Here is a 20553-nt window from a genome sequence, read left to right as displayed (position 1 = left end):
TACACCATTAGAGTAATTGATGTCAATTACTTGGGGGTTTTACAAAAAATAAACCATTTTAAAATTGAATGAATTTAGTCTATCTATAGGTATCTGGATCAGAACCACAAGCTGTGAGTCTGGGAACAAGCTCTGAAGGGCATCTGGCCATCATTTTATAGGCATGGAACAGACACTTAGGTGACAAAGATTTTAAAAGGTTGTTTCTATCAATTTAAGTATAACAATAGAGATATGAATTTATTTCAAGCAAGGTGAATTCAATCTCTTGGTAGCAGAGAGAGTGTATGGGAAAAAAATAAACTTGTCCTTCAGTGTCCCATGATGTAACTGATCATAGTCATGGGACTTCTCTCCAAGTGTCACTTCGATGAGTAAATTCAGTTGGACAGGCACTTACCTAAGCAGTATTTATCTGCACACAGATACATTATTAGATATCAATATCAATAAATACATTATCAGCCAGAATTGCATAGTCAATATAGAGTTATAGTCAACCTACAAATCTACGTAGAATATGAGACATCTTATGGTTGTAGAAAATAATTGTGTACGTAGTCTCTCTCTTGATAGCCCCCACATGGGGCCATAACGGAAGGCTTTAGTTTTGGAGGACACTCAATACTGGATTGAAGGTATAGTTAGTAGATCTTCCCAGTGTGGAGTGGTGGGTAGAAACTCTAGGAATGACAGTTTGTGGCTTCAAGCAGAATTTCTTCTTGCCCATCTTACATTTATCTACCAGATATCAGAGAAGGAAGAAAGCCTCATGCCATGAGGCTGAGGAGTGTGGATCACCGTTCCTTACCTGAATGGGTACGCGAACGCTATGTCAATGCTGAGGTTGCTTTCTGTCTTGTTGACACAGTCCACACTCAGCCGCAGGCCTCCTGAATAGCCACCACATGTTGCAAATGCAAACATTGCAAAAAGCTGCAGAGAACAAAAGAAAAGAAAAAAGCAGCTATTAGGACCATGGTAATCTAAAAGAAAGTCATAATCCGGAGCCCAGGGTCTAGTGGAAGGCGGCTGTAGCCCTCTGCAGAGTAGCATCAGCAATATGTCCTATTGAGCTGGAGGAAGATGAATACGAGGATCACAGCAGGCTTGGAGGAGTTCCAAAGAAAACACCAGTGAATTGGAGAAATGTTGCTTGGTCAGGGGGAAAATGATGACTGGTGTGATCACTAGTGCCATGCCTCACAGAAGCGATGGCAGAATTCCATAGACAAAGTTGCCTATGGATGCCCGCAGATAGGTGTTCCCTCTCCCTTCTTTTCTTATATACTTGGGTGTATGCTTTTTATTAAATATGGTTTTTCTTTTGGAATGGTGTAGGTTGCTTTTTGTAAAACCATGGCCTCAGAAATCTAGAACTCGGAGATTGAAGATCAGATAATGAAGAGCCTCCATTCTCAGCATGTGAGCTCAGGGTGTTTTCCTCAAGTCCCCACAGATGGCTATATCTCTGGGTTGTCTGCTGTTTCTAAATTAAGTATTGGAAGATTCAGTGTTACAAGTTCATGTCATACCCTTTCCTGATGGAAATATGGATCTGTGTGGCAGAGACACCCAAAAGTAGAAGCATGAATGTATAGCAGTCTTCTAGATAGGAGAAATGTCACCAAGGTATGCTGAGGTGGGGTTGGGGTCTCCTAACAGGAGAAGGAAGTCAGTGTTAGACTTGGTTATTTCATAGTCCACCTAAACTTAAAAGAATTTCTTGCTCATGTCCAAAGACAGCTACTCTAATGCACTTCAAACTAACCTATACTGAAAGCTTCCAGTTCATTTTAGTAAAAGGAAGCTATCTGTGGATTAAGGGCAAGGCTTGTGATACATTATGCTGGGTACATAACTTAAAATCACCATGCTTTCTTTTTCCCATCATAAAACAGCGTTGGCACTAATCCCTTGAGGTATTTTTTTTCTTTGTGATAGGAACCAGGCAATTACTGAGGAGGAAACTGCTGGCACTGGTGTAGTGCCTCCCCAAAAGTTTAAAATATGGATGAGTGCTATCTCTCAGATGCATCATTGGTGGAAAACACCATAAGAACTGTCTTCATCGATTGCATATTTAGCATTTATAGGAAAAGACTGGTTAATGACAATAATACAGTATAAACCACTCACAAGGTAAGTTATGCTTTGGGGACCATTTTTGTGTATATGTGTCAGTTTTATTGGTTTTTCAAAATCAGTTTTTTAAACTGTGAAGCAATATACTAGGCATACTGGAAGCAAATGGATTCATACTTGTTAGACCTGTGGAACCAATAGAATGGGTCATCCTGTCACAGTGTGAATATGCAGTAAACTGTAATGAATATTACTATTGTAAATAAGTTGTTCCAGGTCACAATGTAGGAAATTTAGATTTAAATCCTTGCTAGATCCACACACATCTCAGTTCTAGTGAACTAACAACTATGCAGTCAAAAGGAAATCTATTTTTATGTTTTGATTTTCTTTGCTTTCCAGCTTGCCCAAGCTCAGGGACTAATGGACATTTAGCAGCCGCTCCAGCCCGCTCCCTAATCCCACATGCTGCTCAGTACACAGGCTTCAGAGAAGTGTGACTGCTCCCTTCCCATCAGCTCTGAGTGTTGACAGGAACGAGAAAGAAGCACTGCTAATTGTCCATTGTTTACATCTAGACTTCGTCTTATGACTGGACTATCCCAGATCCTTGTAGCATATGAAGATGGAGGATTTGGTGAGAATTCTTTCAAAGATTGTAGTTGTGGGGCTGAAAGCATTATGGAGAGAGACCTTTCATTCTTCAGTTTCTCATCTATGAAACACTTAACATGTGTGCTGCTCTTTCCTCATGACCTGAAGGTGTGTGTGTGTCAGTGTGTGTGTGTGTGTGTGTGGGTGTGTGAAGATTAATAACTCTATATTGAATATATGACAGAATAGCATAGTCATGTCAAAAAGTTGCATTTAAAATTCCTTGAGGACCTTATAGTGTAGCCAAATGGCATAAGAACAACTCTTGTTATTTTCTGTATTTAATGACTTTAAGAAAGTACTTAGAATAAAGTTTCTGTGCTAATCTTATAATGAGTAAAGTGCTTTATGTAGAGTTAAGACTTTTTAGTAGGCTACTATTGTTACCACTAGGTAATGAGCTTACATGAAGTGGTGATTATTTACTAACTTGTTAGGAACACTACATGGGTGGGATGGAGAAGTTACACTATTGAGACCATGCACATCATTACTTTTTCCTCTAGTCTTTATCAAGCTTTGCACAATACATCATACTCCAGGTAAATATTATACTTATAGCGTTTTGGTTAAGTTTCCTAGTCCCTGCTGTCCTCACCAATTAAAGGGAAATCACATTGTGTGACTGATATCAGACTCATATGTGTTTGGCAAGAATTAAACAGAACACTGAGAGAGTCTGATCCTGCTGTGTGAATAACTTATTACAGGGATGGTTAATTCCATACTTAAAAAAGTGAAATCAACTCCATCATAATATACCATCTAAGGAATTAGGAAACATCAAAACAGTGAGGAGAGAGGACTGGGGGATCCTTGGGACAGGAGAGGGTAGAATTCTCTGGTATTGTAGAGGAAGATTCAGTGGCTTTATTTCCAGTGCTCCACATGAGTTCTTTACCCTGGGTGGCACACAACAAAGCACGTGGGACTTTGAGCCATTTCCTAGCTAAGAGAATCACCCTAAGAAAATCACCCCGCTTTTCTAAACATTGGTTCTTGGTAAGCCAAGACTAACCCACTGGTTCATTCAACAGGCATGAAATGTGATATTTACTATGTAGCATTGTTGAAGTACAGAGAGGCAGGTATGTCAGGGAAAAGGTAAAGTCTCTGCCCAGCTATAGATATAATTGGAAACCTCCTCTGAGCTCAGGAGAGCAAATTAAGTCTCCCGCAATGAATTCTCATTTTGTTTCTGTCTGGGATGATTGATGACTCTGGTCTGAATTCCATGGTTTAATAGGTATCCCCGAACCATGGTGCATAGCAGGAGTGACACTGTTGCACAGAGTGACACCAACTTTCCTCTCAAAGCAGGACAGACATGGGAGTGCAATGACTCTAAGAAGAATATCGTGCAACAATGCTATTAACCCTCCTGGTTATTTGGAAAGTCACAGTTGAAAACAATAGTTTTGAACTCACGACTTCTGGAAGGGCAATTAGTGCTCTTAACCGCTGAACCACTACTCCAGCACAAAAGCAATACTTTTGAAAAAGACAAAATATGAGGCTAAGTGGTGGTTTTGTAAAGTGTGAAGCATAGCCAGGAAGGGGAATTCTCCCCAAAGTTTGGTCTACACCTCAGGCATGAAGGATACTTGGGAATAAGTGGGTGGGAGTAAGAAGAATAACAGGAAGGGGGTGGGAAAGTTGTCGTTCATGTCATAAACAGGCTGTCTTTACCAACAATCAGATCTCCACTGGGGAAATTGCGATTTACTGTGTGCCAGTTTCCATGTATAAACATTTTAACCATTGTCAACTCCAAGATACTCTCAAACTACCTGAGCTTGGAAGTGAAGAGAGCTGAAGAATCAGAGAGACACCTACACAGCATTGTCTCCAGTACCCTGGGCTAGGACCTCCACTCCGATAGGGCTGTGTCCAACAATAGAAATATTGTTCTTTCATTCATTTTTTTATTTTACTCAATTGGTCGTTTTTCTAATTTATAGAAAAAGCACTTACTGGCAGTTGGGCTGGGAAGTTGGCACAATTGTAGCTAAATGGGAAGGTCAGACTGTCTGTTCTAGAGGCAGGCAGAAACCTGTTAAGTATTGTTTCAGAGAGAGCCCAAGATCTATGGCTCCAGGGCCATCCCCAGCTGCACACTCCATGACTGCTTTCATGCTATGATGGTAGAGCCTAGAACTTGCAACTGATAGCTTATTTTCCACAAAGACAAACAATAGATTGTCAGAATTTTGTAAAGAAACATCATTCTTAATAGGTTCTAGGTTTCAGTGGGAGGTGGTGTGACCAAATAGATACAGTATACAAAGCCCCACTACTGGCCTTATAAAATGTGTATAGGAAACAGCTGGAAGAGGAAAATAGGTCTCACTCTCCTTGACAATATGCAAAACCCTATGTAAAGAGGACTATGCCTCCATATCCATGTAGTCCTCTTGTGCTGAAATAATATAGGTGGATCATTACTGTTATCAAGTGAATATTAATGGAAATGGGAATTATGAAATATTCCTATCTGGAGTTGAGGGGATGGCTTGATATGTCAAGAACTTGGGCCACAAGTCTGAGGTTCAGAGTTTGGATCCCAGAAAATAAAATAAAAATACTGGACATGGTAGCGTGGTGGGTGAGCACAGTAATGGCAAGATGGGAGGCAGAAGCAAGGATTCCCTGGAAGGGTGCTTGTCAGCTAGACCAGCCTGTTTAGTAAGGTTCCGGGACAACGAAAGACCTAGTGCACATGACGGAAGACAGCTGAGGTTGTAGACTACATATACACCCCAACACGCACACACACACACACACACACACACACACACACACACACACACACATGCAGCAGCATTTGATTGATTCTCAGTGTCAGTTCTCCCTGTAAGTATATTATCAGTCCACTCAACAGTCCATACCCTCATCTCACAGATGAAGAAAATAAGACCAAAGAGCACAAGCAGAGTCACATTGATTGCTGCTAAGTAAAATTGTCGCAGTTTGAATTCACATTTGCCTTTCTTTAAAGCCTATGCTCTTCCTTCTCAGGGATGTGACTTGACACACGCTATGGAAAGACTTATGCATAAACAGCTGCTGTGGGTCTGCTGAAGGGGCTTTCTCTAGCACATGAAGATGCAGAAGGTCAAGAGAGGGCTGATGAGCTTTGACAGGACAAAGCTCGATGCTTGTCTCAGCATCCCAGAATCCCCTTAACAGCAACAAGGGCCTTCCTTTAGGAGAAGGGACTGGTGTCATGCTGCTCCCAATATTTAAACAGCCTGCTGTGAGTAGAGTATGCCAATTATACTTGACAAGTCCCTCCTTTAAATTGCTAGCCTCTCACAGCTGGGGATATTTGCTTTCTTACTTTTGAACAGCTCAAACTTTCCACAGATCTAGGATCAAGGGGTCCAAAGCCTCTCCCTCCCCCCTCTCTGAAAAGCCCCTCCTTTTGTCATTTGACTTGGGCTGATGAGCTACTTGCATACACATGAAGAGCACTGCTGGAAACACAGCTGTTTATAGAGTTGATGACTTCAATACTAGCCTTGAAAAAGTGAGAACTACGTAGTATAAGGTATTTCCAGTGCAAGTCAAACTCTGAAGTTTCCATAGCAGAGTTCTAACTTTTCACCCCTGACTAGCATCCCCGCAGCACCCTGCAGCGTAACCTTCCATTTTGACTGAACTTTGTTTAATCCTCCTTTCAATTTTTCTTCTATTGGCAAGAGAACTTTTCAAGGAAATGGACCAAGCAACCCTAAAACCATCAGTTTATATTAATGAACCCACATGAACTATTTTGACCCCAAAGACTTTTTGTGACCAATATTGTTAAACCTCAAATTGGATATTTCCCTGGAAATAAAATGCAAATTGGGTCTTGAGAGTAAGTAGAATTCTATTTAATTTGAGGATATTGCATCCAACTGTATCAATCTTTCTTTCCATGGGGTTCAGTAGATGGCCCCATGTCCACAAAGTGCTTGTCTTGCAAGTATGAGAGCTTGAACCCTAATTTGCTATGTACAAGGACATCTGGTCACTCAGGAGGGGTAGACAGGCAGATTTTTTGGGATTTCTCATCAGCCAGTAGCCTCCTTGGCAAGCTCGAGTTCAGTGAGAGACCCCGGCTCAGGAAAAGCTGAACAGCATCTGGGCAGCAACATCTGAGTCTGTACTCTGGCTTCTACACAAATGTGCCTCTGTGCTCACTGACCCCTCCACATACCACACATATACATACACATGTATGCATATACATATACCATCCTTTCCCCAAAAATAGTTATATGATTTTTGTCTCTGTTGTATATGATTATCTGTATCCTTGGGTGTCTCTGATATATCACCTATACTACATTCCATTTCATGATGCTTAAAACTGTATTTGCCTGAGCTATGTGTGATCTTTCCAGGTTAAAGCAAACTTGAAGAATTGCTTCTTGGTGTGACATATTGGCCATCAAGGTTGGGGAACTTCAACTTACTTTCACAGCAAAAGAAGCTTCTTCTACTTTTGTTTTCTTAATCCTGAAACCTAGGGATAGCTCACTTACCAAAGCACTTGGCTATAGGAGACAGAAAGCCTGATCAACAATGACTTAAACAAATACAAGGAGTTTCTAGTCAATACACATGAAAGTCTAGAGCTAGGTTGTTATGATTGTTGATTTTGTCTGGGTCCGGTAATCATAAATCAAACATCAGTATGCCACTGAAGCAAGTCAGCAGAGCCACACCCATTCAGCATTTAGTCATCTTTCCCTTGACAGTGCTAGTAGGGTTCCGTACCTATGTGCAGTGGGCTAAGTGGACAGAAATTTCAATTTGTACTTGATTTTTATTCTCCTACATAAAACTGGTACAAATATTTAAAATAAATATAAGGCAGAAATAGTAAAGTAATTTAGAAATTAGCTTCATGATTATAAAAATAAAATCATGAAGAAAAGCTACAATAGTGATTATACCTGGAACTAACTTGAAAGCCTCCACTTTTCGTTTAGCTTTTATGGTAGCAAAAGATGCCACATAAAAGAGAAAAGCAACCAACAGTCCTACCCAGCTCTGATGCCTATGAATGACAACAGTGACTAGCCTAGCATGATAACCCTAGGGGCACAGTATTTGCATGCATACCTTGGTGCTAACCAATAGCTCTCTAATTGGACTTAAGATCCACTCAACAAGAATGAAATCATGTCTAGTAGTATTGTTGTTGGAAAGAGCCTGAAGAGTTATGACAGACAAAGGAAGAGGGAATTTGCTATGATATTGTATCTCATAGAACTGGTATGAAGTTTCTTACCAGCTGCTTAACCATGAGCATTTAACCAATAGACATGGTAAGGTAAACAAAGAAAAGGTCATAAGACCTCAACTCTAGTCAAAGAACTACAGGCAATGAAGGAATCCTGAGAGTGAGAGAAATTGTCTTTCCCGAGGAAAGAACACACCAATTGGCAACTGGTTAACAAAATACCAAATGCTTAGCCCTGAATATGTGTGTGTGTGTGTGTGTGTGTGTGTGTGTGTGTGTGTGTGTAAGTAACAACAAAGTAAAAACTAAAGGAAACCATGCATTTGAAAGTGAGTGGGGAAGTGGGTGTTTGTGGAAAGGTTTGAAGGGAGGAAAAAATTTGAAATTATATAATTATATTATAATCTCAAAAAATATTATTTTTGAAAAGATGAATTGCTGTTAGAATGTGAAACATTGTACACAACACTTTGTAAAGGAAAAAAGAAAAAAGCATAACACAAATGTACAGCATTTATAGAAGGAAATATTCAAACAAATAGATATATATTCACTTGCACAGGAAAGCTCTAGAGAGAAAGCACTTGAGGGCTTAGCCATTACTACTGAGAATGGAATTAGAACTAGAACTTTACTTTTTAATTGTTTTGTGTTACTGTTTTTTTTTAATAACCACATATACCTGTCACATAAAAACTCCTTTTCTTAGAATTATAAATTTAGCTGGCCTCTAAGCAATTACACAGAATAAATTTAGACTTGTTGTTAGACAGCATAGCCCTCTGGACAGATCATGGTAGTTACTGTAAGACCCTGGTTAGTTCTTTCATGGGTGTTGTAAACAAAAAGATGGATTTCCCATTATCATGTTACCATTATCTGGCCTTGTGATTCCCTCCCTCTTTTTGGCCTTCCTGCCTCAATGCCACCTGAGATTTGATATGCTGGAGGGCATTTTAATTACCACTCTGTTTAAGGTTATAATATCCCAAAGTTTCAGCTGAATAAGCTTTTGTTTATGAAGCTCTAGTCTTGGGTATTTTGCTACAGCCCCAGAACACAGAGTAATACACCTCTATGTATGCCTTAGTGCAGTAAAGAAAATAATTAATAATAGAAATGTTAATTGCACACTTCTATTTGACAGGAATACAAGCAAAATAAACTCCTGGCACCCAATCATTATTCTGTAGTTCAGTGGTGCTCATTTGAATAAATGAGCAGAGACTATTCTTTGCCAGAATCGAACCTTTTTCAAACTGAAGGTGAGTCAAGACCTTCAGTCCTCTTTGGTTTTATAGCAGGTCCAGAATGCACCGGCCAGTGTTTTTTGAACAGAAAATAAAATTAGAATCTAGTACTGTTTTAATTCAGAGTAGTTATCATGCCTTCCTAAGTTTGAATATTTCATCACATAGAGTTGTGCATACATCTACAAAACAACTTAGAATACCATCTGGCTGTTTTAGGAAAAGTATTGATCCACGATCAATTGGATGTATTCAATTAGTGTCTTTTCACCAGACAGAGTCATTAAGCAGCCATTACTCTCATCTCCCTTCTTCTTTTCTTGAAAAAAAAAAAAAAAACTATTCCTAATTTAATGAAAGTACATGGTGCTATTAATAGAATAGCAGCAATCCATTTAAGGTGGAAAGATATTTTATCTTTGTTGCTAAATGAGATCAAAGCTTAGCCATGACAGTCACATGTGTATACACAGACATCATAGCTAAGCTCATCACATAAGAAATGGAATCCTAGAAGTGTCACACAACCATATTTATTCAGAATACTTTGGAACATGCAAATAATTATGCATCATTCAGATTTGATTACCTTTCTTTTGCACACCTCTTCTTTTACAATCAGCTTTGAGGACATGCATACACTTATTCTGATCATTACGTCTCATAACCTGCAGGCCAGTGTCCAGATCTTAAATACGATTCTTGTCTAGTAGCTTACCCTTTAACAATAGGAAACTTAGCATGATATATAATTTTTATTCTTAATGGAAAAGAAACAAACCTAAATAGAGTCAAAAAAATTGCTAGCATGTGGAGCACATGCAACACCAGTACCAAGGAGGCAGAGGCAGACAGATCTGTGAGCTTGAGGACAGCCTGATCTACATCATGACAGTGTCCAGGACAGAAAATGTTACATTGTGAGATATTGTGTCAGGGAAAAAAGGCACATTTCATACTGAAAAATATAAGACCAGACATTCTACCAGAGCAGATAAAGAGGACCTAAAGTCATGTTTTCATCTGTAATTACATAGTGAATGTAGCAGCTGCTTCTTTAAAGCCAGGATTGCCCTAGAGACTTCACCTGTCACTGTCATCTCCTTTGTCTGTAAAACAGCAACCATCCGGATCCTTATTGCAGACCCAGGAAAGCCATGCTGTAGAAATGTCAAGTGGCTTCATCCACAGTCACATACAGGGAGAATAACAACTAAAATCTAGAGGTTAATAATCATAGATAAAAATTTTTAATTGGTTACTATTGAAGGGTACTTGTGAACAAACAGTTTAACCCTATTTTAAAAAACTACCATTTGTCACCTGTTTCCTGTCAGAATGTTTGTCAAAAGTTGAAAAGGACATTCTCATTATAAAAATTCTTAGTTAAGAATGTAAAGGTTTGATAAAATTATATATTGCCCCTTGTAATCAGGAGCTAACTGCATCCAATATTATATGTTAAAACCCCAAGTCCTGGTTTGTCTGTCTTTGGAGCTGGTGCCACAAAAGAAGTCAGTGTACAAAGAATGAATACAATTGGTATGTTAAAGATTGTGTCTTAGTCAGCCAAAGCTGCTACAACAAAATGCCACAGGCTTGTTGATTTAAACATTAGAAATGCATATATTACTATTTAATTACATATATTAAATAAAGACATATGGGTGGGACCTTTTCCCTGGAGGATTAGTGTCCTTATAAGAAGAAATAGTAGAGAGCGCCTTCTTTCTTTCTTTCTTTCTTTCTTTCTTTCTTTCTTTCTTTCTTTCTTTCTTTCTTTTTTTCTTTCTTTCTTTCAAGGGTTTCTTGTTGTAACAGTCCTGGCTGTCCTGGAACTATATAAAATATACTGGCCTCAAACTCGTAGCGATCTGTCTGCCTCTGCTGAGTGCTGGGATTAAAGTTGTGCACCACTACCACCTGGCAAGTGAGGTCTATTCTGATCTAGATCTCTAAATGCATTCAGTAAGTACACAGGAGAGGAAAGTCAAAGAGGAAGCCTTGAAATTAAGCCCAGACTTCCAGAACATTGAATTTGGTCTCCTTGTTGACAAACACTGTAATATATGTATTTCTAATGTTTAAACTGACAAGCCTATGGAAGTGTTGTAGCAGCTTTGGCTGACTAAGACATAATCTCTAACAAACCAACTGTATTCATTGATGGCAGATTGCAAAGTGAGAAATGATTAAATATTATATGCCTCAAGTGGGAGGACAGTACACAATATTGAGACACTCATTACAAATAAATATCAAACAGTTTTGGACAAACTTTAAGGTATGATTGTTATTACAGTGTATGGATTTTTAAAGTCTAGATTTTTTTCAAGAAAATGAAAAAAATTAGAAAAATACATGGAATAATGAGAAATTATATTGAATTATTGCTATTTTATATGTAGTAAACATTTCAATGTCTTTCATATTGAATACTGTTGAGAGATACATAACAACATACTAATGGGAAAAACTATATGTGTTATACACAAAGGAGTGTGAAAGGAATGCTACCCAAGAACTGATGCTGTTGGAGAAGTCTTATATTGTTTAACTAAAAAGAATACCAGTGTTAGGTGTTCCTTAACAAGTTTGTCATGGAATTAGAATGAAGTGAAACTGCTTTGTGGGAAACATGGTGGTCACCTCAAAGGCTGCAATGGCATGGATAATAGGCAGAATGGCTATAGGCTGCTCTTCTGCTTCAGCTTGTCCTGGGAAAATTATTGCAATCTTTAGACCAAATCCAACAAAAAATGTCCACACATATATTTTAAAACTATATCTACAGCTCTGGACACATTTTGCTGTGTTGTAATAGACCAACTTAGGGGTCCAAGGACCTCATGCTAGAAACCAGCACACCTATAGAGCAGCGCGGGTGAGTGGCTCTCACAGCTGGTGACAAACCCTGGGTATGAAAGCTCTGTTTGGAGGCTTGCATGATACTTCCCTGGTCATTCCTGAGGTTTTCTATTCTACATTTTCAATTTTCTAATACATATTTATATTCCATAATTCCTTTAGAATTATGTCAATATTTACTCCCATTTTTACTATTTCAATATGTACTAAAACTGTATCTATTTTTTAAAAACCAAGGATTTGTATTTATGGAGTTTTTGTTCGTTTAGTTGTTGTTGCTGCTGCTGCTGCCGTTGTTGTTTTTAACAAGGGTGAAATCATAAACTAGAAATTACCCCGAGGTAAAATAACTCTTGTTGTATCCTGGATTTCAGAAAGAAACAACAGAATCCTTCAAGGAAACCTGCTGAAAGAACATGGAAGACTTCAGCAGCTATGTGTGGCATCCTGCTGACTGCTAATGGAATAAGTAACCTGTCCCTGGCAATGTGTTTAGCACTGGGCAAGGCAGGAAATTTCTGTGGCAGCTGATCTGTCTCTCTGGAGCATAGGAGTCCAGCGTCCACTCAGTTCCATGATGGCTCTGGGGTAGCTGTGCACACCAGCGTACTTCCCATGCAAGGGAACTGAAAGTGGTGCCCAAGGGGCCCTTAAAACACCCAAAACTTATGGTGTCTCAGCGTTCTCTGCACAGGTCGGTTGGGAGTGCATGTTTTGTTCTGGGTTTTGTTTTATTAGATATTTTCTTCATTTACATTTCAAATGTTATCCCCTTTCCTAGTTTCCTCTCCGAAAATCCCCTATACCCTCCCCCCTCCTCCTGCTCCCCAACCCACCCACTTCCGCTTCCTGGCCCTGACATTCCCCTATACTGGGGCAATAATCTTTGTAAGACCAAGGGCTTCTCCTCCCATTGATGGCCAATTAGACCATCCTCTGCTACATATGCAGCTAGAGACACGAGCTCTGGGGGTCCTGAGTAGTTCATATTGTTGTTTCTCCTATAAGGCTGCAGACCCCTTCAGCCCCTTGGATACTTTCTGTAGCTCCTTCATTGGGGACTCTGTGTTCCATCTAACAAATGACTGTGAGCATCCACTTCTGTATTTTCCAGGCACTGGCATAGCCTCACAAGAGACAGCTATATCAGGGTCCCTTCAGCAATATCTTGTTGGCATGTGCAATAGCGTCTGGGTTTGGTGGGTTTTTATGGGATGGATCTCCGGGTGGGGCAACCTCTGGACGGTCCTTCCTTCAGGCTCTGCTCCAAACTTTGTCTCTGTAACTCCTTCCATGGGTATTTTGTTCCCCCTTCTAAGAAGGAACGAAGTATCCACAAATGGTCCCAAGAAACAAATTAGAGTAGCCATTCTAATATCGAATAAAATCGACTTTTAACCAAAAGTTATCAAAAAAGACAAGGAGGGGCACTTCATACTCATCAAAGGTAAAAACCTACCAAGATGAACTCTCAATTCTGAAAATCTATGCTCCAAATGCAAGGGCATCCACATTCACTAAAGANANTTTACTAAAGCTCAAAGCACACATTGCGCTGCACACAATAATAGTGAGAGACTTCAACTCCCCACTCTTATGAATGGACAGATCCTGGAAACTAAAGAGAGACACATGGAAACTAACAGAAGTTATGAACAAATGGATTTAACAGATATCTACAGAACATTTTATCCTAAAACAAAAGGATATACCTTCTCAGCACCTCATGGGATGCATGTTTTAACAGATACACACTGAAGTATACAGAAATAATTTTGCGGTCTAAGGTTTTCATCTTTTTTTCTGATTGTAACAGATACATGAGGATACTCGAATTGGAAAGAAAAGTCTCAGCTCACTTATCATTACACAATAGAGGAAGAGGGCCTCTCTCTCCCTTTGTTTTTAATGACTGCAACACTCAGACTGTGGAACAATGTACATAGCTCAGTGGCCTAAACCTAAGGTGTATCAATATAATTCTGTCTTCCTGGAATGGTCTTTTCCTTTAATCAGAGTATGAGGACTTCATTTCTTAAAATAAAAGCATTTATTGATTACGTCCTAATAAGCACCAAGTTCCCCCCCCCTCTCTCTCCTCATGTGTATGTGTGAGCAAGTGTGTACTTGTATATAAGCTGAGGCTTTCTTGGCAGTTAATGTCTGGCAGGACTGATGGGCACTACACAAATAAAGGACACATATAAAATTGTAGTCAAGGCAAGAGAGCTGAGTAGAGAACACTGGTACTAATGGCCCCTTCTCAGATAAGGTAAATAGGAGAGAATCCTTTGAAGGAAGAACTCATGCCTGAACGATGGAGGCACAGTTAGACATGGGAAGAGGAAGAGCTAGGCAGGGAGAATCCTGGGCAGACAATCAGGGGAAGACAAGAACTTGGCATAGTGAGGAAATAAAAGAAAGAACCTCCAGGCAACACTAGGTGGGTCTTCATTAAGAATTTGCACATATACACAGAAACCTCTTGTTATTTATTTTACTCTCCAGTAATTACTAATACTAACATACTCATGAGAGAATAACTGACATTTTGAGGCTTTTGACTGTGTGACAGTAAAATATTCCACATCTATCAACTCAAATGATAGGTTCAGCATCCATGCTAAATAGATGTTATCATTGTTTATACTGAAGAAACTGAGCCCCATAACAGGACAACTTGTCTAACATCATACAGAAAGGCAGTGGCACTCACAGACCCTAGACCATCTGGCTGGAGTTTTTAGCCAAGACCAGGGACACTGCTCTTCTCTTGAACTTCATCCATACCACGAAGCATTCAAAGGCAAGCAGAGCCAACGTTGGGATGACAACACTGAGGACCTAGGCTCCTTCTGAGTCCTAGCAATTTCACAGTTGCACTGAATGCGGCAGATGCTAGGATGAGATCCAAATGTCTAACAAAAGCAGAGGCTTTTGGAAAGCCGATTAGAACCGATGTCTTGACATTAGTCCAGGAAAAGGCCAGAACAAAGATGTAGGAAGGTGTCAGAGTTGCTCAAGTAAAAAGTGGAGGCTGCTGTGTCTGGCTTCTATTAGCTGATGTGTTTATGTTCCCTGGAAGGACCAGAAGACAAAGGCCAGAGGAAAGTAGAAAGAACTGGGGAACATAGAACTAGCCTCACAGGAAGCATATATTTTAAGTGATTAATATATTGTTCTGTTTCCTAATGCTGCAGGTCCAATAAAATACTGCACATGAGAAAACAAATCCATTTTCTAAGCACTAAGAGAATTTCTGCTATGGTATGGGCTTTAGCACTGTGGGTTTAACAACCATCTCAAGGCCATTGCTTCCTTTCAGATTTCTCTTAGAAATTATGTGGACAGCATTATCTGTGATATACCTCATCTCTACCCACTGTCCATCCTGTTCCATTACCAGAACAACCCAGCCAGCATTCCCGTGTCCGTCATTCGGTCACCTAACTTCACTGATTCTTCATTCTTGATATCAATTATAGTTGTGTGGCATGACAGTTCATCTAAGTGTGGTAGCTCAGGCCATTGTTGTAGGGTCCTGGCATGGTTTGCTGTCATCTGAGCCTTCCTCTAGTCTTGCTCCAGGAGACCATTTGCTATACTAGCTGTCTTTCCATTTGTAATACCTCTCTCCTTTACTTTAAACTTTTCATGGTCCTCCCTGCCTTCCCTATCGCATTTCACAAGGTATCCTGTCTTCAGGCTCTTGCCTCCCTCTCTAGACTCATATAGTTCTTTAGCCAACAGCACATTACTTGTAACTCTTGTTCCTAAAGTTCTCTAGGTGTGTTCTTTTCCAGTGTTTTTACCTGCTTTGTGGCTTCAATTTTTGGAACCTTTGACTTTATTATTTTTTAATTATGTCTATACATTTGGGTGTCTGTGGGCCCAGGTGCCTGTGAAGGCCAGAGTTGTAGGAACTGAATTTACCATTAGGCATGAGTTATGTGACATGGGTAATGGCAATGGAACTCAGGTCCTCTGGAAGAGCAGTACATGCTCTTAAACACTGAGCCATCATGCTAGCTCAAAATTTTTGTGTTTAACCATTAAGTTTAAATCCTATTTTCCCCTGGAAGATATTTTACCATTCTGTGGAAGACAGAATATCAAAGCCTTCATAGATGTTTATATATTAATTTACCACACAACTACCTTACATGGTGATGACAACCTCAACTCATCTGGCTGAATCCAGTGGCATTACCTGGTGGCTCTTGGGTAAAAGAGAGTAGCTAGCTATATATGTGGAGGTAAACAAGAAAGAGAATAAAATTAAACATGACTGATCTAGGCTAATGGCTTTAATGATAAGGAAAATGGCATGTATTGAGGAATTATTCCATCTGCAGAATTTGGAAAAGATAGGAGAGCAAGGCTACCTGACAACCTATAGAAGGAAGACAACCCTGGGGACCCATTCAATCTAGGACTTCCAACTTCCACAACTAGAAAATTAGTTTGTGTAAAACCTCCAAATTTGTGGCAGTTTGTTATCTAAAATTATATTCATGCCCTGGTCCTTTTCTCCACCACAAGGTAAAACTGGTCTTTCTGTCTTTAAGCTTCTACTTAACCCTATAAACACTAAATAATTCATATATCCACCTCTTTCAATGATAATATAAGTTTTAAGAGAAGATACTACATCTCTTGCATATTTATGCGTGATTATAGGACTAGAACATAACGACGTATTCATTAATTCATTTATTAACTTGTTCATTCCTTCTGCCATTCAACTATTCATTATTTATTGAGTACTTAATATGCAGAAGAGTCTAAATACTGCTGGGCTCCATTACTGCATTGAATAGCAAAGCTAAGAAGGGTTTCGGCTCCAAGGAGCTTATATTTTGATGCAGGAATCATTGATTAAAAGCCATGAAGATAATTTGAGTTGAGTGAAAGATGTACAAAAATAGATAAGGACATTTAGAGAAGAAAGACTGTCCTGGAAGACAGAAGGGCATGGGTTTAGGATCTGTGCAGATGGAGCGCAGTGTGTTTGAGGGGCTGCACTAGAAAAAGCGGTGCCATAAGATTTCCCTAGGGAGAGATGAGGTAGAAAAACAAGTAGGTACTGCATGCTACCGTGTAGTACTAGCACATAATCTGATAGTGTGTGGTATGTAGGTACTGCATGCTACTGTGTAGTACTAGCATACAATCTGATGGTGTGTGGTATGTAGGCACTGCATGCTACTGTGTAGTACTAGCATACAATCTGATAGTGTGTGGTATGTTAGACAGAGCTACTTGGGTAGACATTAATTTAGAAATAATACTTGTTGGTATATAAACAAGAGTTTGAAGAAAGATACACTGGGATGAGTATAAAACAGTATAGACTCTATAGGATGTTGCAAAGCCTAAGGATGGAAGTGGAAAGAAGTGGACATATTTTAGAGCGATGATATTTAATGCTGAGTCAGAGTGGGCAAGGGAGGCATCTAGGTGATTTTGTGAATGAAATAGTACTGCATTCTCTACAACTTCCTGTGATGGAAATCAACCAACAGCATTAAGCAATGCTAGAGACTGAGTGGAAAAGGCAGGATCCTTACAGAGTCCCTACCCCAGCTCCCTAGGTATGATGCAGTGTGACCGTAGTAAGTCCTGCTTTTTAAAGTAACAGTGACAATTATCTGTATGAAGGAGATGATTACATGAAATGAGAGATTTAATTCAAGGCAGGAAGTTTTGCTGAATATACATTTTCCCCTTATCCAGTCCAGGGAGATCTGGTCTATCCACAATGAAAGCATGACTTGCTTCTTTGTGCTTGTGGACATCAAAGTATTCAAGAGGAGAAAATTCCCTGCAACACAAACAATGCATAAACTTAAGCTAAAGCAGAGCTCCATGAAAAATATATTGTACCTCACTAAGGCATGGTGGGACAACAGGAAATGGGACATTTCTGAGATGTGATTCTATAGAGGACAATTCCTGGATCTGATCCCAGATGTGGGTTAGAGTTTAAACTCATTAAAAGAGTTGGAGAAAATGTTGTATGACTGAAGAAAGAGAGGCAAATGCATATGACTTCAGGCTGCAGAAGGGCCTTCCTTTGTTCAAGTGTGGAACTGAACTTCCACACTTGACTTGAACGTCAGTGCACAGCTTGAACAAGTAATTTGGAACTGAACCAGAAAGTATGGGTTTGGCAAGAGAATGTCCCCTTGCTGCTTGGGGCATAAGGAACTATGGAAGGAAGGTATTAAGTCAGGAGAAAGGAGAGATGGATTAAATGAGAGAGAAGATACTAGATGAGTTGTGTGTGGAAACCAAAAAAGAAAGGAGGAATATAAGTGATGGGAGGTCAAGGACTGAGAGATCTTTCCAGATGGATTCTCAGGGAATCTGATGAGCTTGGAGAGAGGACAAGATGAGATGAACCCAGGGATTTCGTTTAAAAAGAGTAGACAATTTTTAAAAATAAAAATGGCCTATAGGGAAAGGGAATCAATAGTTGGGTCTACTTTGGGATGCCCTATAATCAGGTAAGATGTGCACAAGCAAATGTGTGGATTCTACAAGGGAGTTAGAAAGACTGGTATTTCTGAAGTCACTTGACCATCCAGAAGTTGGTACAAATCTCTGCTGTACCATCAGTTCCCGTGCTAAGAGATAGGGTCATTTTACTCAGTCCTTACATCTGAGTTGACCTTGCAATTTCCTTTGGCCAAAACACTATGATCAAAGTGACATGTGAATTTCAAACCTGAGCCCTAAGTAGCCATGAAGCTTGAAACCTGCCTAGTGCAGTCCACGGGATGATGGGAGGTAGTAGGTGGCTCAGTGGCCCTCATTTTCCTAGTAGACAGATAACTAACCATTAGAAAGAAAGCCATCTTATTAATTGGAAAAATGACTACAGCAAAAAGCAATTAAGACCAGCAGACATTCAACCCAGCATAAGTCAGGCCAGATTGCTAATGCAGAAAATTGATTTACATACACAACGTGGTTCCAAGCCATTGCATTTAAAGAGGGTTTGTTATACAGTAAAAGTTAAAGGAATATATATTATTCAAGAGAGGCTATGAAGAAAGAGACGATGGAGACAGTGTAAACAACGTAAACTGAACAATTTGAGAAAGAATTAGTCTATCTAGTAGATAGACTTTACTAAATGCAATAATTCAACTACTCACCATATATCAAAAGCAGTTTGGTGACCCAAATGCTAGTGTTTTCCAAAAAGGTACATTTATAACTAGGGTGAGAAGGAGCCACGTGAGAATAATTATCCATAAGAAGCAGTTTGAAAAACTCCTCCTTTCTGGGTTAACAAAAGCAACAGCATGAAGTCAGTCAGTAGGAGGTATATCACTATCATATCTCCTATTATCAAAGAATCAGCCCAGAGTAAGGGACCAACAACATGCTACGTCACTAACAGAGAAATTCAACGTGTCCATTGGACTCTGTGGGTCTGTGCAGTCCTTCAGTGAGTTTCCTCCCCTCTCATGGGCACCACATATTAGGACTTACCCTACTGAGAATTCCATTAGCAAGTGCTACACTTTAATTGTGGTTATACGCAGGTTCGTTTATACTTTTCTCTTTTTTTTCTCTTAAAATTTTTTTGTTATTTAAATGCATTTTATACATCAAACAAATTAATAATGTTGAGTATTTTGAGACTCAAATACATAAAAATTTGTTCAACTTTTATATTCATATCCTTTCATACCCCAAAAATATCATTAATGAACATTTACTACTATTCAAAACATACAACATTTATTTGGGAATTAAGCATAGTAAAAGAGCATAAAATATTAAAAATGAATCATTAAGAAATATATTCAAAGGCCCTTATATGATACCACATAGTGAGAGAGTGTTTAAAATGCATTATACCTGTGTACATTTTCTAACAATCAGTTTACTTTAAAAAAGAATATAAGTGTTTCTAGGAGAGAAATTATTTTATCAGTAAGTATATTTTTAAAATTTCAAAATAGCAAAAATTCTTTGAAGTTAAACATTAAGAAAATGCTAATTTAAAGCATAGTTAGAAAAATTATCAATATTTCCATGTTTGTAGAACATGATTTTAATATTTTCAACTGTTAATATTCAACAAACAGAATTATTTTAAGATATAGTTTGTTGTTATGTCTCCCTTTTCATTTCTGATTTTATTAATTTGATTTTTGGTTTTTCAAGACAGGGTTTCTCTGTATAGCCCTGGCTGTCCTGGAACTCACTTTGTAGACCAGGCTGGCCTCGAACTCAGAAATCCGACTGCCTCTTCTTCCCAAGTGCTGGGATTAAAGGTGTGTGTCACCATGCCCGGCTATTATTAAGTTGAATACTGTCTCTGTACCCTCTGGTTAATCTGGCTAAGGACTTATCTATCTTGTTGATTTTCTCAAAGAACCAGCTCCTGGTTTTGTTGATTTTTATATAGTTCTTTTTGTTTCTTTTTTTTTTTTTTTTTTT

General features: G+C 39.1%; 1 protein-coding gene across 2 annotated transcripts in view; it reads right to left on the bottom strand.

Annotated features, from left to right (window-relative positions):
• Synpr (synaptoporin) overlaps positions 1 to 20553 on the bottom strand; it is a 321344-nt gene that overhangs the window by 122581 nt on the left and 178210 nt on the right. For both annotated transcript variants that reach the window (XM_021203508.1, XM_021203509.2), the window contains one exon: positions 812 to 936. In XM_021203508.1, the coding sequence (XP_021059167.1) occupies positions 812 to 936 (125 nt within the window). The remainder of the gene's footprint in view (positions 1 to 811; positions 937 to 20553) is intronic.

This window comes from Mus pahari, chromosome 8, assembly GCF_900095145.1.
Source record: "Mus pahari chromosome 8, PAHARI_EIJ_v1.1, whole genome shotgun sequence".
Lineage (NCBI taxonomy): Eukaryota > Metazoa > Chordata > Mammalia > Rodentia > Muridae > Mus > Mus pahari.
This window is presented reverse-complemented; position numbering and strand designations above follow the sequence as displayed.